This window comes from Astatotilapia calliptera, chromosome 23, assembly GCF_964374335.1.
Source record: "Astatotilapia calliptera chromosome 23, fAstCal68.1, whole genome shotgun sequence".
Classification (NCBI taxonomy): Eukaryota; Metazoa; Chordata; class Actinopteri; order Cichliformes; family Cichlidae; genus Astatotilapia; species Astatotilapia calliptera.
The window spans coordinates 41,596,192-41,614,456 of record NC_137443.1 but is presented as its reverse complement, the minus strand read 5'-3'; the positions used below and the strand labels follow the sequence as shown (position 1 = coordinate 41,614,456).

The window sequence follows — 18,265 nt, the reverse complement described above, 5'->3', positions numbered from 1 at the left end:
GCTGTCATAAAAGATAGAACTATCTGCTTACCCGTGTTCTTGGACTGTTTGAAGTGTGTATCCATGTGGAGTAGAGACCAGCAACATCAACAAAGCAGACTTCCCAGTACGTGACTGACAGCCTGTTTACATGCTGATTCCCCATATAAGGCAGATGCAATGCTTTCTGGGCCACAGCAGGGGGGTTATTTTTACTTTTTACAGACTTCTTTTTGAAACCTTGTCTCGACTGATTTCTCCAAAGTGGAGGGTGCTGTCCAGGACTTCACACACTTCGCAAACACACACACAAAATGATAAAAATAGTTTTTTTTAATGAAATTCATATAATGTCAGGTAGTCCCAACTTCACAGCTAACAAATTTAAAATAGCTTCAAAATGAATGGATCTGATAAGCAGACTAGCTTTCACAAGTATTACTGTGACACGTTAAATTCACATCCAGGCAAACAAATCTGTTTTTTGTTCTCCACCAGCTGCAAAAGACAGAGTTAGCGAGTTAAGCAATAGAAGAGAAATAACTTTCCTGTGGCTGCTTCAACAATTTCAAGGTCCTGGAGGATCAATACCCGGGCTCTTCAATGATGTGGTCATGGCCAAATGTATACTGTAAATTTAGAGGTGTCATCAGCTGTTCAAAAGTACAACACATGTGCCAAGTGTATATCAGGCTGCCAGGATAATGAAGACAATAGGGATGGTCTAGGTGTGGTATTTGATCGGAAGCCAGATTTCAAGTGATCACAGGGACGTGTTTGGCCCCTCCCAGCAGCCACGTCATTAATGCATTAAACAAAGGATAAAATGGCATGGCAGTAACACATAAAGCATCTCTTTCTTCCCAGATGGGCACAGTGCATCAGTACTGGTGTCTTTCTAAAGCAGGTAGAAACAAAAAATACTGTAACATCTGTGTATATGACTGAGTTGTTTTAAACGAGGGAATGACCTCACAATCTCAGCTTTCAGAACTCTCACCCAAACTTGAACCCTGAAATGCAGCAGTACGTGCCGGTGGCTGCATGTATAATTCAGAAGCCCTAATACAAATTTGGTATCCCCACTCTCTTGAAATCTTTGCTGGGATGTCCTGCCTCTTTCTCTCTCTCTCCTTTATTTCTCCCCTCCCTCCCTCCCTCTCCATCTCTCACTGTGTTTACAGCCTTGGAGAGGACGGCATATCTGACATTTCTCTCTCAAACTCCAACCAGCTCTCTTCTCATCTGACAGGTAAGAGCCAGCATCCTCTGAGCTGCTCCTTAGGAAGGCTGACAGAGAGTCGATGATGATAAATGATGATACAGACAGGATAAAAGCCCAGTAGGGTGGATCTTGTGATAAGAAGAGTCATTAAAACGTATTATTATTGGTAGCTGAGATTAGTTATTTGAGTCAGGTACTTAACTGGTTGGGGACATAAAGGACATTTGTACTTGCAGAAGTTAAACGGTTACAGGAGATGTTTGATGTTAAGATATTAAGGAGCACGATGTGAATCACTGCTCACTTACAGTAAATAAAGCTTTGTAGAAAGAAGCAGGGGAACAGGGACTGGGCTAAAACTCCCAGAGGGATAAACACTCATCCCAGCTTCTTACATTCCTATCTCAAACACATGATTTCATTTAAAAGCACTCAGGAGTCAAATCAACTCTATCTTAATAATACTTAATGCTACAGTACGATATACAATATTTCCCAGTGTGGTCCAGGAGAATTCACTGTATTTCTTTTTTCTTTGTTTTTGCTCCATTTGATAATCTTATTCTATTTCTAGATGCCTTTCCATTAAAAAATAATAAGAGGAAGATTTTTAAGCTACTTTTAGATGTATCTTTACTTCACAATGACCTCTCAAGGAGATACGGTACATGGAGCGAGTTACGCATAAAAAGGCAACACTAGAAAGAAGAGGGTGGTAAGATTTTCTTTCTGACATGTGACAAATACAAAAAACAGTTGGTAAAAAAAGAAATCAATTATATTTAAGACTGTGAAACTAACTATGTTTATATCATGCTATACAATGCAATTTTACACATGTATATATTGTTACATATGTATATTTATGATAAAGTCCTTAAATTTTTTGACATTATGTTGTTGTTTTAATAGACGTATAATTACGCCTATATTCAGACACTATATCTATTTAATGTTTTAGAGTAATATATATATATATGCCCCCAAATTTAAAGTGATTTATGTGAGGTATTGGCTCCCAACAGCTGCTATCAAAGAGTGGGCGCAGCTAGCCATGACCCAATTAGAGTAGCAGGTCAACATCAGTAAGCCTATGCATCTGTCTAACCTACATACTTCACAGCTGTCAATCATTTTCTAAGAGGAAATGCCAACCAGCTACCTCTCTTGCAAGTGCTGACATTGATTGCAAAGACAAAAAGCATCGCTAATGACTTATTTTTAGCGTCACTTTAGACTCTAAAGTGGGCAGAAAGTGGCGTGCGTGTACCTGCGCGATCTGGCACACAGCGACAAAACTCACAGGAGAAAAATTTCAGTTTATTTATAAACTATTTCCATCTCTAAAAACTTTATTACCAGTAACATCAGCACCATTATTTTCCACTTCTGTGTTGGTCACACTGGAGAAATCTAATGCTTGGCAAGAACGGCTAACAACAGCTGATTGTGTTTATAGGACAATGCGGTCCTTTCAGCAGCCCAGAGGAGCAATCTGCACTTTAACGGTGATAATCTAAAAATAAAAACAGGCTTCTCCTCGAGCTTTGCACGGTAAATACAATCAAATGATTAAATGGACTGTGTTTTTTGCATGAGGCCTATTAGATACATTTTAAAAGTAGCAGCAGAATGAAAACATAGATTCTTCTTGGGTTCATTTCCTAACCTGCTTTACTGAAACTGCAGGAGGAAAAATAATATCACCCAAATGATCTACTGCTTACTTTTTGGGACCTTCTCCATATTACAGGATGTGGCTAAGATGGGAAATTACAGTTAACCTTGACTCTCTTTTTTTTTTTTTTTTTTTGAATTGTTGGAATAATTTGAAATTGAATCCATCTGGAGTTGCTTTGAGATTATTTACTTTTTTTTTTTAGGACACAAGATAGCATTCAGCTAATGATCCTTTATCACCGACACTTTTAGAAGCCTGGGAGCTTATTATTAAATATTATAATCCCTCAGGTTTAATCAGTAGCCCTTTTGGGGCTGACACAGTGGCTCATGTGTTCCATTAAACTACAGAATTACCACTGAAATAAAGGCCACAGCTTCAACCTAAATAAAGGTGCTTGTGAAGTTAGCTAGACCATGTTCCCTGTGACACATTTGGCTTTAAGCCACTTGATTCCATCATATTCCCATTTCATTCTTTTATTTTGGGAATAGTAGTGTGGATTAATCTCTGAGAGAGGAACAGCTGAGTCTGTGTGGCCCTATGAGACGTATAAACAGGCTAAGAAGCAAAGTAGGAAACGATGACGAGTAAAGAGTTTGCTGAAAATAAGAAAATAGATGAATGCACTGCATCAGGATGTAGGTGTGCCTATGTGGACCAAAAAAGAGGAAAGCTTTATATCTACTGTCAACATTTCATTTTCATTCATTTCATGCAGTGCAAATGAGGGTTATTTGCACTCTAGACACAAGAAAGAAAAGCACAGCCTGGCTGACCAGCCGAGGATGAAGCTGAGCAGCGTTGGCTCGCTTGTTATCAGACACGCGGTGTGCAGACTGACATACAGAGTGAATGTAATTTCACCTCAAAGATCAAACTACAAGCTGCACAAAAATGTCAATTTCTCATATAAAAAGTGAGAAAAGGAGGCACGGAGGAGAGAAAGATGAGTGGAAGGCTCATGACCTCGGGCACAGGATGATTGAGAGGAACAGAGCCGGGCAGGGAAACACCGGGGCGGATGAATATTCATTTCTTTAGGTGTAGTTTGAGCTGCTGTCAGAGGGAAGCCCAGAATACAAACTGTCTGTGCAGAAGACGCACAAGCAAAGATTTTTCTTGATTGCTTCAGTCCAAGCAGTTTGTCTGCAGACCACTAGATGGAGCTGAGGAAATACACAGAGATGTGTAGATTTCATTTTACTGTTTAGTAAAAATTGACATTTTTAGTGATAAATACGAAGTGAAAAAAAAGTTTATTTGGTTTAAAAAAGAAACGCCAAACATAATACTTATTCAGGAGGATTGCACGTGTATTTAAAGAGTTATTTTATAACCTGTATCAACTGTACTCAAAAAGCATAGTTGTGTCAGTCTGAAAGCTTTCTGTCATTGTCACAGTTCTATTTAGCATTATTAGCACTTTGACCTTCAGATCAATCTGCTGACCTTGAAGAAGAGGTCAGAGGTCAAATGTGACAAGACATTTTAAATCTTTATACTGTACTTTTTATATGTTGACTTGTAAGAATCAGTACGTTTTCAGTAAGTTTTAAGGCTTTTTGTTGATTTTCAACCAATAAATCTTTGAGTTGACCTTGAAGACCGCAGTGGACGACATGACCCCGCTCTACACCCATACAACGTTTTACCAGCATGAATACAAAACATTTTGAGGTGTTGTGCTTACAGAAAATACCTCAAAACAATAGCCCTTAACCACAAATAATGAGCTGAAAGAGCGCCACCTGTTGACCCAAACCAAACAGGACTTTCAGCCTGACCCTTTCAGGCCACCCTGAAGCTCCACAGCTGATAAAGTCAAAGGCTACTTCTATGTGGAGCAAAATATTTAGAATCTAATGAGTTTAAAAGTCCAGACTGAACGCAAACGCTCTAAATCATGGGTGTCAAAGATAAGGCCTGAGGACCAGATTTGTCTAAGCACAGACTCAGCACAGACAGATTTCTTTCATTTACTACAGCAGCATTATTTTATCACGTAGATAAAGAGACGTACTGTTGAAACCACTCCTCGTTTATATATGTCAGGGGTTCAATGTGTAGTTAAACCTCTTCACACTGATAGGAAGAGGAGTTTCGCTGGCTGCTTCTGTGAGGTGGAAGAAAAGAAGAAAACTCATAAACAGATGACAGGAAAAGTTCAGCATGATTACTTTCTGATCATTCTTGGTGCATTTGTTCGAGGACATACAGAGACTTTGAAGGATTTATGAGTAACAGTGATTGCTTGTGTTGATTAAACACCATATGTACTCTTTAATCAGGTTAATACGCTGAATTAATGAACTCTGTCAGTACGCCTCCACACACAGGTCATCTAAAGCTAAGACACGACCGTGTACCGGTCGATCACTCCAGAAATCAGACCCCTCAAACCTCCTTCTTCCAGAGCCACTCTACGCTAAACTTCAGTGAGGTCTGAAGCAAGCGAGCTGGAGAGTTAACCCGTGGGGTTTGAGAAACTGTGTGCTCAAGTGTCAACATGTGAAGTGATAATGAGTGACTCAGAGGAAGATTACGGGGGTGGAAGGAACAAAAGTGAAATGATTAAAAATAGCCATGGCTGCCTTTTTATTTTTATTTTTACAGACACAAGGAAACAAGATTTTTTTTTTAAATAAAAATGGCACATTAGAGTTTGAAAGTGCAATTCAAGTATCATAAGCATAAGTCATAATATATGCAGTATGGGGCACGTTTCCTTTAGCGCCACCCTGAGGATAAACTTCAAACTTTGCACAGAGGACCTCCAAACTCCTGGATTACCACCCTAACACCTACACCTTCTAGCAGCAAAGCTCTCAGGTTCCTAAGCTGTGTGTAGATTGCTGAGCCTCTTTTTGTAATGTGGGATGTAATGTACAATGTACCCAGCAGGGGTGCGCCTGCGTGGATTTTAATCTTGTTAAAAATAGAAAAGAACTTGGCACAGTCGATGCACAAGTGGGAATATTTTTCTTTTCTTTTTTTTCGCTGTGTGCAGGAGCCTCTAATGCGAGAGCACGGTGACCTTGTCACGGTGCCTCTGATCTGGGGAAAGTCACAGATCAGATGACAAAGGGGGATTTAAGCCAGTGTCGAGAGCCTGCAGCTGCACTGTGTGATGTGCTTTTATTTCCTGCTTACGCACTCTGCTTACAATCTACGACCCCCAGCTGATAGGGATGTAATGACAGAGGGAGGACAAAACATATTATAAAGTCATGAAAAACTTCTTTTGTTTCCTCCTCCCTCTTTGCAAACATGTCCCAGGACTGTGGTCATGACAGTTGTCTTGCCGCCACTCAGACTACACTCCAGCTTAACACATCATCAGGCCTCAGCTGGCGCCTCTTGAGCACCCGTCTTATCATCACACTCTGTAGTGCTGATATGGAAAGGTCACATGAGGGGACGAGGGCCTGGGGTGATTCTGAAATCCCATTTTTCATGTGTGTTTAACAGTCTTTTTTTATTTCGCCACTAGAAAGGAGAAGATAAAGTGACTGCCATCTGACCCGAGCTCATCTTCAGATCAACACCTCCCCCCATCTCTACAACAACAGGCCCCAGCAGCCTGACCTGAACTCCCTCGCCTCCCAATCGAGCGGATCAAACTGTAACCGGCCTCCATGGAGCGCGTTCAGCACATGACCAAATCGGCCATTCGCCGAGCGTCTCAGATCGAGGTGAACCCGCAGGCCAAGAGGAACCTGCAGGAGCTGTTCGTCAACTTCACCCTCATCCTCATCTGCCTGCTTCTCATCTACATCATCGTCCTGCTGAGCAGCTGAGAGACACGTGCAGAGAGAGAGAGTTTGGGCAAAGATGAGGGTTTCACTGATACATGCAGATCTATTTTTAAAAAAAGATATGAAGCAATAATATAATTGGCATGTATCAGCTTAACCCCGTTTACCAGCAAGGCGCAGGGAAAGGATCACAGAGGCATTGGCCAAACTCTCAACTCACAGCAAAGCTCAAGGGTGATGTGGGAGCTGATCGGGAATCAGCTGCGCTGTTTGTGTCTCAAGGGAACGATCAAAAGTGACCCGACTCCAGCAGTTTGTAACCTTCACCTCTTCCTGCTGCTCATTCAGATTCACACTGTGCTCGCTTGCAGAAGACAGCGACTCCCGCCATGCACGCATAAGCACGAGTAAGTGCAGCGATGCTGAAATATCAATACATCACCAATGTTTGACTTCTATTTCCCACAAGCCTGCCCCCCTTTACTTCCTGTAAACCCCCGCCCAACCCAAACCCCCCAGCAGAAAGATAAACAGGCTGGAAATGTTTTTTTTCCATGAGCGTTTTCACGTCTTTCTTGGTGTGCCGCTGACAGAAACCAGGAAAACACTGAGGTTTCGCTGAGGTTTCCTGAAACTGCTTATTGTTTAAAAAAAAAAGAAGCTTTCAGCAACACAAGTTTAGCAAAAGGTAGCAGGGAGAAAGTCTGAGATGAGCCTCAAAATGTAATGTTGCTGCCCTAGAAAAGCTGCCATGTGTGATGTCCGTTGAGTAGTTGAGTTGTTGCCCCTCTTTATTGGTCCACAGTTACAACAGATGGGCATAGACCCAATCATGGAGGCTACAATTCACTTACATACGCTGCTAAACCTGCTTTCGCCTAACAATGTAAACCTACTGGTTTCACTATCACTGACACTCAGATTTCTTCACTGAGGACGTCTTCAGAAGAGAAGAAGATGAAAAAATTAAAAAATTTGGAATTCTATTGAAATTTCAACCTCTGGCGCCGCCCAGTGGTTAAATCACAAAAGACATGGTGGATCATTTTAAATGTAAAATTATTTTTACCCTGTTTTTCATCAATTCTGCTGAGAAATTTGACACATATCTTAAATATACATGGCATTATTTATAAAATGAAGCTCTGTTATCACTGTCTGAACTAATAATGCTGAGCCAGTCAGCTCACTCCCAAAGGTGCAGCATGTCTGCCATTTTATTCAGTGCGTTTCTTACTCTTAATTAACATATATAAACATATTTGATATGATACTTAGGAACGTTTCTAAGTACTGCAGACCTTTAACGAGCGTGTGTGAAGCACAGCCTGAAAGTGACAGTGAAAGGTTTGCTTTACAGGTACATGCAGTCTATACACTATCAGTTGTGAAAGAAAGCTCACTTTGCATGGTGTGATTACACGTAGTGCCACTTTCTTTACTGCAGCTAGACTCTGTTTGTTTTCAGCGCTGGAATAAAATACCTAATTATAAAATCATGTCATTGCTTTTGAAACGTACTATGACTAAAAATGTTAAAAAAAAATGAGATGCACATAGGTGAGTATGAATTAGTTGTTTTTTGTTGTCTTGTATGTACGTTAGAAAAACTTCCACCTGATTTTTAAACTGTGGAACACCAAATAAACTGCATGTCAAAACAATTAAAAGTAGCGTCTGACTTAAGTGAAATCCTTTGTGTTTAACTGTCCGTAGAGTCCATGTGCATACTGTTTTGGTTTTACAGCTCTTTGAACGCCTGCCTACATCCAAGAGCTTGTTTTCTCTTGACCTGCGATCACCAGAACATAGAGAAATCTCCACTGCCACCCACAGCCAAGGGACTATTTACCCAGATGTGAATTGAATTCTATTTAAAAAAAATTTAAATGTTGTTTCATTTACTCATTTATTATAGATGTTCTATTTAGCAAATACTCAGAAATTGAAAAAATGCATTGATTTATTAGTAATGCTTAAAAACACTCATTACATTATTCATTATTATTATTATTATTGTTATTGTGAAAAACAGTCTGCAAGTCTGAAGAAATGTTTGATTTTTAAGCCCCAAAACATATTGAGAATATGCATATTAATGTTTATAGATGGATAATTTCCGTAATAATTTCAGTAATGTTGAAAAATACCTGGGTGAAAAAGCCTTCTGAAAATCTCCTTCGACCAGTTTTCTCTTAGTTGTTTCACCATTTGTTGTCTTAACTGGATCATAGTTACTTGTAGTGTCAATCAAAAAAACAATAAATCTGAACACCATATGCCGAACAATTGTTTTGAGCATAGTGTTAGCAACAAAATCTGCTAGCTTTTGTCATGGCCACTGAAAAAAAAACAAGACTCTGAAAAAAGTGTTGACATTTAAAAATCTACATATGTAGGTTAAATAACAACTGAAAAATGCTTTGCAGTCTTAAACAAATATAAAAAGACATGTTTATATAAGTAAAAAAGTAAAGAGCAGTTGTCCCCAACTTTTTCTAACCTAGCATACAGTGCATGCTAGCAGCTAGCCAAAGTAAGTTCCTCATTTGGTGGCTTACAAAAGTAAAAAGATCTAAATTACTTTTTCTTTTTTATAGAAACAGAAAAGACAAATATCTGTAATATCCAATTGTGTATTTCAAAATCCTCAAATACTGCAAGTTCAGATATGTGCAGAGTACAAAAAAGTACCATTAATATTTAGATGTAGATTCAACACAAATCTTATAAGAATTGCACAACAACAGCTTTTTATCTCACAATCATAATTTTACTGTTTTGTAACATACAACAGAAATTAATATAAATATAAATAAATATTGTTATTGTTATTACTGGTATATATTTTTTACTTCCAAAAGAATGACAAGACAGACATCATTAGGTGACAGATTACAGGGGAGACATTAATTTACTTTTTAATTCAGTTGTTACAAAGTGCAACACATTTGTTGTATTTACCTGTAACTGGACCGATGTCAGACTTACTTCAATTTCTCTGCAGATTCTGCAGTTTCTATGGGTCTCCAATGGCTGCTTGATATTACCAAGGAATCCCAATTCATTTTGAAAAGCTAAAATTTTAAAGACAATATCTTATATTAGCCAAGAAAATGTGTAATGGAAGAGGCAGGACATGTAAGAACAAATTAAAGTATCAACTCAGTAAAGTAATATATAAGCATATACAAAAAATGTACAAAACAAATAGTACATTTAATGACAAAACCAAATACACGGACATAATGTTGAATCTAAAAACAAAACAGCAATAAATAAATAAATAATCCCTTTAGGTTATGTCAAACCACTAAATAACGTCAAACTTAAAGGACCGTACCATATGTTCATTCATTAAAATTAATCAGTCTCACCATAATGTCCATTTAGTTCTGGATTCGTCTATATGAACATCTGAGAACTCCAGAAATACCACTTAATGGACCTGGTGAAACTGCTGAACGATCTCCACGTCTCAACTTTCAAACAAACATGGACAAAAAGTCCGTAAAGTGCTCAGAAAACAATTTTAAAAAAATAAATTGTGCAACAAACAGAAAAATTCCTCTTGATGAGGAAAATCATTTTCTAAGAATTAAATCTTTGACTACTTCCTCAACAGCTGCTTCAAGCCACCGGCTACCTCTCTTGAGCATTTTTCAAGTCTCTCTATGATTTTAAACCATAGTATAATAATTTAAAACTGATTGGAGAGTGAAACGCCTCTAAGTGCCGGAACAATCTTCTAACTATCAGGACAGTCCCCCAAGGTGTGCCTCTTGGTTGCAGCTGGGGTTAACAATGCAACTAAAGTGTGCACTGAAAGAGTGAAAGAGCTGTGAGCTCAAGCAAAATGAAAGGAGAGGCAGTAAAATCAGATGTGATTGTGAGGAAAATGTATTAGAACTTAGCTCTAAGAAGAAACAGAAGGCTTCTGCATTGTTGGATGGAGATTTCAAAGCAGAGTTATCTGAATAAATCTTCACAGTGTGCATGGAGGAACGAACCAGCTGTGGTTCGGTGTACCGTGGCCAGGATCCCAGGAAGGATATGGCCAGTTTACGTTCACGTATTGGTCCGTTGCTGGGGTTTGTCATGGGTCAGTATTTACAGTGGGACCTTTTAGTGTAATTAATGATGACATTCGGCGTAACTAAAGCCTCGGTGTCATGACGCTGCATTCTTGTCATATGGGACAGTTGGACACTATGCCGCCACCGCCAAACTTCTCATTTGATCAGTTCTCTGTTTATAGAAATCTATTTTCTCAACCTGATGAAAATGAATCAGGGTCAGCCACAGAATGCTCTGCAGTACTTTCTGTCACATTCCTTTATGTAATGGCTCATTTTTGCCATCCTTCCCATATGCCACAAATACAGACAACCATGTCTCAATCTGGTTTCAGGAAGTGTTTAACTCTTCACTTTAATGAGACAGCCTGTCTGTCATATTAGCTTCAATCAAACGAGAAGATTGATATAGACCAGGCTGTAATTGCGAGCTTGCTTTCAGTCACGCTTGGTAAATACACCTAAGTGAGCAGAATGAAAGAACACTGAGTGTTTCTTATGAATGATCCACTAACTACACCTGAACTCTGAGCATCTGCAGATATCAAGGGTAGTGTGATCTTAAAGGACATTCAAAAACAGAATGATGATTACGAGCAAAGGAAAATGGATACACACATATATATCACGCAAAAAAAGAGCTGATTACTGATTATTGCTTTTCTTGTTTATGCTTGGTAGTTGCTTCACTGAGAGCAGAAACATGAGACCTTCTGGAGCCAATTCTGGTCTTCGAGAGACAGCGAGAACTAATAATCGAGGACCTTTCTCCTCATGGACAGATTGCAAACATCTACTCTCACAATATGAGTTTTCCACAACATGTCACACATTATAGAAGCTTCGTTGACAAATGAAAGTTTTTACACCTTACACACACACATACTAAAAAACTGAGGGTATTATAGACTGCTTCCACAATCTGCAGTTGGGGTAAATTTAGATAGGAGTGATGTTTTAAGTAAATACAAGGCCTCTGCGTCCCTGATAGGACTGATCGCTGGTGACACTAATATTATAATTATTTAAAAAAAAAATCTTAATATGAACGCAATGATTTATCATGGGTCATGCCTGTTCTCTTCTTGTACAGTCAGTCCAGACTGCGTTCATAATTAACTGAAACTAAATGTGTGCCCAGCTCAGAAACCCCAGCCAGGAGATGGGAATGACAGGCTCAGAAAAAAAACCCAACAAACACATGAGATGCAAGACAAAACAAGTCAATAAGTGAGTCCCAGAGGTACAGATAATCTTAAACTGGGAGTTTCCAGTCAAAAGCAAAGTTAATATAAACCTTTGCTTAAATCTTTCTTTCAAATATATGCAAAGACTTTAAAATGGAATTAATATATATAAGTTTTACACACACAACAGATTGTTCTATTATGACACTCGGTGTTGATTTTTCCTTTCATCTGCCCCCGTCCTACATCACCTAAACAATGAATTCAAACGGTGAAAGACCAAACACTTCCTGAAACCTGCAGCCTCAGTCGAGCCTGTTATGGAAGACGAGCATCGATCATCGATCACACTGAGCTGAAACGTGTCTCTGTGGTTAGGTGGAACCCGGCGGTGTCACTGTGAGAGGAAGTAAGCTCTTCAGATTACTGTCTCCATCCGCTTTTTAAGAAGTAACAAATAGAGCCTCTTTCAGGCTGATGACGACCATGCAGTTTGGAAACTGTACAGATTACTGAATGGACTTCATCACAAGGAACTATGTAAACTTTCAAGTCAAGTAAAAAAAAAAAAAAAACGAAACAAAAAAACAAGACAGTACACCAAAGAAAAGATTTCAAGTGAGCAACAGCAGCATTATGATAGTGTTCCTGTTTTCACATGCTCTACGGTCTGCTCTGCAGGCAGAGACGTGCAGCAACAAGAGTTGTGCCACTGACACAAACTCCTAGCTGGTAATGAACTAAACACTCCTTGGCATTAAAAAAGTTTCTAGGAGTCAACCAATGTCTGCGTGTCGCTGACAGAACTCTTCCTCTGAACGTCTCAGGGCTACCATTGTCACAAACAGACCGTAGAAAAACAGTAGCTTATTACAATATAAATACTTGAATAATAAAAAGATAAGGGGTGCTTGATTCACTTTACCTTGATGTTTCCCCTCCTGAGACTGTTGAGGCGTCTGAAGTGGTAAATCAAGCACCCCTCAGATAGCTCAGAGATCTGAAAAGGACTTTCAAACATTTATTGTATGTACACGGTCAAAGTGTTGGGACAGCAAGCTAAAGTTAGTCTTTTTCTTTTTGCTGGTGTCGTTATTGTGGCGCACTCCAGTTTATCATACTGCAGATGCCAAAAACACAACTTGAATGAACAGCAAGGCCAATCCCCTCAAGATCACGTCTGAATGACAAATGCATATTTATACAACAGATGGACCTACAGTATTAAAGACTAAAGGCAAGTATCAAGGCATTATCACTTTGTCCTGTCCGAACTCTGAAAGCACTTCTAGTCAGACAACAAATTGTAAGACACATTAATGAGCTGTGAAGACAAACTTTGTTTAACGCACCAATTGTACCTGCAACACCGTGAACATTTACATGAGCTCAAATGATAATTTTATATAGACCAAGTGTTTATCTAAACTTTCTGAATGTTTGAAATCGGTAAGGGTTCAGAACATTTAAGGATTATTACAGTTAAGTTATTTCATCATATTTGTTGGAAAAAAAAACCATTGAGTTAGACTGCTGAATAATAACAAAGCAGCTCCCCAAATTGTAAAAATAGCAGTCCCCCAAATGGCCACTTGGGGCTGGCTCCAAAATCAAGTCAATGCCCACTGAATCCAACATTAAAATGCTTTTTTAATTTTAAAGATTTGATTTTGGTAGGGTGGATCATCAAACATCGATAGTATTGATACCAACCCCGCTATTGATACTAGCGTGATAGAATGGATACTTTTGTTTCCACTATGTAGCCCACTGAATTGTGATAAACAAATTATGTTTTTGGAAATGAAAAAATAAACCTCCAACATGCACCATGAAAAATGTCTGAAAACTTTTGTGTTGACCGTCACATCTGTTTTATTTTGATGTGACCAAAAGGTGAAAGGTGTGTTTTAATTAGAGATGGCACGATACCACTTTTTAATGTCCGATAACGATTCCGATATCATAAATTTGGATATCTGCCGATACCGACATGAATCCGATATAGTGTATTTTGTAATCAATAAAACTTTTTTTTTTATAAATATCTTGCTGCATTTTGTAGAAGTTCATACTCAAGTTTTAAAAAAACAAGAGACTGAAGTTATTCAGTTATACCTGTATGCAAAAAATACACTCCACCCAAAACATTTTATAGTTCAGCAACACTGATCAATCTAATAAATTTAAACCTACACCATCCTCCCTATTCTGGTATTTTAAAGAGTACTTAGTGGAAATATTAAGCAACCTAACTAATAGGGTTGCCAACTCCCAGCAAAAATATTAGGGAACCACCCCCCACCCTCCACCTCACAATGCTTAATCGACATAATCAACTTTAATGCACGTGTAAAGCAAATGCACAGAAATCAATTATTTTTCTACAATAATTAAATAGATTCAACATCTTTCTTCAACAGAATTGCAGACTGCACAGATGGTACCTTCCCAAAGGAAAAAGTACTATAGCTTACTAGGGTGTATATTAGACTTAATAGTTACTATATACAATAATGGATTTCTATACATTTAATCAGATGACCACTTTGGTTGTAAGATTCAGATAATTATTTATTCAAAGTTTTTAAACATAACTAAGTGATTTATGTTTAAAATCCTGCTTAAACGTTTTAAAAAAAATAACTTACTGAACTGTAAAAATTTTAAAAAAGGAATATATGACATAACAAAGAAAAGTATTTCCTTGTGCCCCCCTTTTCCCTGTTAATGTCCAACCTGGCCCCTGACAAAACTTTGCTAGACCCGCCCCTGCACAGTTACCAGCTGTCAGCTACATAGAAAAGGATCCTGGTGTTATTTGTCTCTCAGAAACAGTTCATAACTTCAACTCATTCATGTCACCTAAAAGGTAAACCTGTTTCTCCATCACCTGTTCAGCTCTGATGATTCAGTAAGGACATCTCCTGGTTTCATCTTCATGTTTCCCTCTCACCACATAACCAAACCAATATCATGACCAGCAGCTTTACAGCTGTGGCTCCAGCAAACATCAGCTGATACTAGAAATTAATATTAAATACATTCTAACAACAGCTTATCACGCTTAAACATGCTGCTGTTGTTTACCCGCTGGTCTCCTCTTTCTGGCACAAAGTGGGCGATAAACAAATAAGAAAGACGGGACTTGCGACAGAAAAGCCGATCAGCTGATCATGATCAGTTTCATGTTTGAAGTAATAACAGGAGAGGGAAGGGGAGCGAATGAGAGAAGTAGATGCAACTGTGGAGCAAAGACAGAATAACTCCAGCTTTGTGTCTATTTTTTTAATTCTAGCTGAAGTACCGGACAAATCGCTGCCTTTTCACCTCAATATGGAACTCCAATGGCCAGTCCAGCTGTGGCTCACTATATCAGTTGTTAAGCTTAACGTGGAAATACTCTGCAAACATTCAGGGATGAACTTACACACTTACTTTTCTGGAATAGTTTTCTCTGAGATCAAATGCTGCAGTTAGGAAGCATGTACCGAGGCTCCAAATGCGCCAACAGACCGCTGACAGGTCTCGCAGACAACAGCCGCTCTGTCACGTGACACCTACTACTCCCATGCGACAAGCTGGGTTACGCCAAGTAGCGCGTTTTGTGAGGTGATTTTGTGATACTTCGTATCGGATTACATTTTTTATTTCCCTCTGATATCCGATCCAGTAATTTAGGTCAGTATCGGACCGATACGTAATATCGGATCGGTCCATCTCTAGTTTTAATATATTGTTGAAAGTAAAAGTCACAGTGATTTAGTGGTCATTAAAATGTGCTCTGGATTTGCATTAAGGAGTTAATGATTTAATGATTCATCTGTAGGGTCATGACAAACTACTGCATTCTGTACACTAGTGTTAGTTAGCTGTGTCGCTTTGTAGCAATTAAAACCAAAAATCTGAAGTGTTTCCAAATAATGATAACGATGATCCGCTTAAAGCATGCCGGACATTTGAATTTTATATTGACATCTGGTCTGTGTAGTTCATGTTTTGTTGTTACTCGTCCAGGTTACATCCAGGAACAATCCAGGAAGCTGTGATTGGCACATGCAGGCAGTGATTCAGTGAGCACTTGATTTGCAGGTGATACATTTTAGCTGTTAGGAGCCAAAATTGTGATCAAGATTAAAATGTAATTAACTGCAGCCCTAAGAACGGTGTTCAAAAAAGCACCGTGTAGAGTTACTCTCATTATTAATCAGAGTCTTCATATTGATTTGTAGATTTTAAATACAACAGGATACATTTTCACATCGCTTGGCAACCGGTAAATCTTAAAAGAATGAGATGGAATCATTAAAAGCACCAGCTTCGCCATCAATAAACATGCTACTCCCTTTGGGAAATCTCTGCAGAGCATGCCACGCATTTAAACTTCAGTGTAATATAAATTATTAAATTTAAATTCAGAGGACATTAATTCTTTCTAACTTGTAATTTTCTTCACATTGGGTAGCATGAGAGCTCATACAAATGGCCACTTTTGCAGAATAGCAGATGGCATAAATGTAAAAGACAAATCGTTGTATACTAATGTTTCATGTCACCTCTTTCTGCCATGCACACTTTCATGATGAAGCACTGATAAGCCACACTGCTCATCGTGCTCACCACGTATGGAAGCCCTAAGGTTAAATTCACTCAGCAATGCACACGACAGATGGGAGTGCTGCAATGAGGAGAGGACGTCTCATATTCATGTCGCCCAAATGACTGTGAAAACCTGCAGTTTGATCGCTGTCCAACTTTAGCTCTCTGTCCCATTACTTCCTTTTTTTGACACAGTTGGGATTTAGCGAGTCAGAAAGTGAAGTATTGGGCGTACAGCTCCTCTTCTTTTGTGACGTATTCTTTGCTTTTTCCTGGATTCATCCGCGCAGGGTCCGATGGTGTCGCAGAGTTGGCTTCAGGAAGGCTGAGGGAGGGAAGAAAAACATCTGTTAGAATAATGAGGAGGCAGAAGCTCGAGGACAGAGAAATGCTCTGTCAGGAATTCACAGGGTTACAGATGTATGCAATCAGATGGTCACAGATTTTTAGCTGACAAGCTCGGGAGCTTCACAGAACAGAAAATAATAGTGATTGCCTTGTTTGTTGTGATCGTTGGCAGCAGCCACTGTCAGAGCATAATGGGGGAGATCCAGTGAGTGCTCCTACTCGATGTCATACAAGTGAAGAAGTGGTGGTGTAATGTCCAAAATCCAGCATGGACATAGACTTAGACTGCCCACATTTAAGGACACATGCACAAAGGAGAGCTTGGGACTAAAACACCAAACCTAAAATTATAAATAACGCAAACTTCAAATCACCAAATCCTTTTTCTACATCCTGAATTGGACATGCCACCAGTGTACCATGATGAGGTGGGATGCTCATTCACAAAATAAGTCTAAAAGAGAAGCAATAGGACCTTTTTGCTATCAGGTAGCAATGCTGACCCCCTTCCCTCTGGAAACTAACATAACTGCAATATTGGATTTTTAAGATCAATATCAATACTCGCGATTTAAAAAATCTGATATTCTGACATATCAGCCGATATTTTCTTTCAGGCATACAATATGCGAACAGATTTCCTTAATGTTTGAGTGGTTATTTATTTACTTGTTTATTCTCTCCCAAGTGTGCTCTGATTACCTGCAGATTGCCCTCTAGTGGACAAACTTTTTAATGTCAACACTCTTACTATGGTAAAGACTTTTTCTCCTGTCTCTTTATTTTTGAACATTTATAAGCCATTACAAATGCAAATACTGACAAATAGTTAATATCGGTTTATTTATTGTCTTGCCTGTAAGTTTTTTCATTGCTTATTCTGCAGATTTTGTGGAAGATACTTTGCAACCCACCTCCACCCCTCTGATACAGTCACCATGCTTTCCTTGAATGTGTTAGCAGAAGAATGGAGTCCCAGAGCAGAGTGGTTACTGCCAAATGTAAATCACTGTAGATGTAAATGTACGGACACATATGTATATTACTCAGGTGCTTCAGTTTCCATGCTATTCCTGAGCCTGCAATCAGTGCACAGGTCAGTGGAAGTTTGGACATGTTGCATAAAGCTTGGGACACTTTAAATGAACAAAAACAGTTTTTGTTATAGTTGGCTGCTCCTTTTAAGGATCCATGGCATAACGGGTGGTGGCAATGATTGGTAACTGTTTAGATATAGCAAGATTGCACAATACGAGCACAAAAGAAGCAGTAAAGTAAAAAAACAACACAAAAACATGACAGACTTCAGCTTTAAACTAAACTGCAGCTCGATTACGAGATGGGAAAAAGTTGGAGAACTTTCAAACAAAGTCTGCGGTTCAGCTGCAGTTTATACCCTCGAGCCTCAGACC

General features: G+C 38.9%; 1 protein-coding gene and 1 non-coding gene across 2 annotated transcripts in view; one reads left to right on the top strand and one right to left on the bottom strand.

Moving 5' to 3' along the window:
• The first annotated feature begins 528 nt into the window (after positions 1-528).
• Positions 529-8,329, top strand: LOC113016019 (uncharacterized). The gene is made up of 2 exons (XR_013905311.1): positions 529-1,231; positions 6,379-8,329. It is a non-coding gene; the product is annotated as an uncharacterized LOC113016019 (transcript).
• A 1,065-nt stretch (positions 8,330-9,394) lies between these two features.
• fam184aa (family with sequence similarity 184 member Aa) overlaps positions 9,395-18,265 on the bottom strand; it is an 84,928-nt gene continuing 76,057 nt past the window's right edge. Inside the window, exon 23 of the mRNA XM_080297486.1 lies at positions 9,395-16,830. Coding sequence (XP_080153612.1) covers positions 16,822-16,830 — 9 coding nt within the window. The 3' untranslated portion in view covers positions 9,395-16,821. The remainder of the gene's footprint in view (positions 16,831-18,265) is intronic.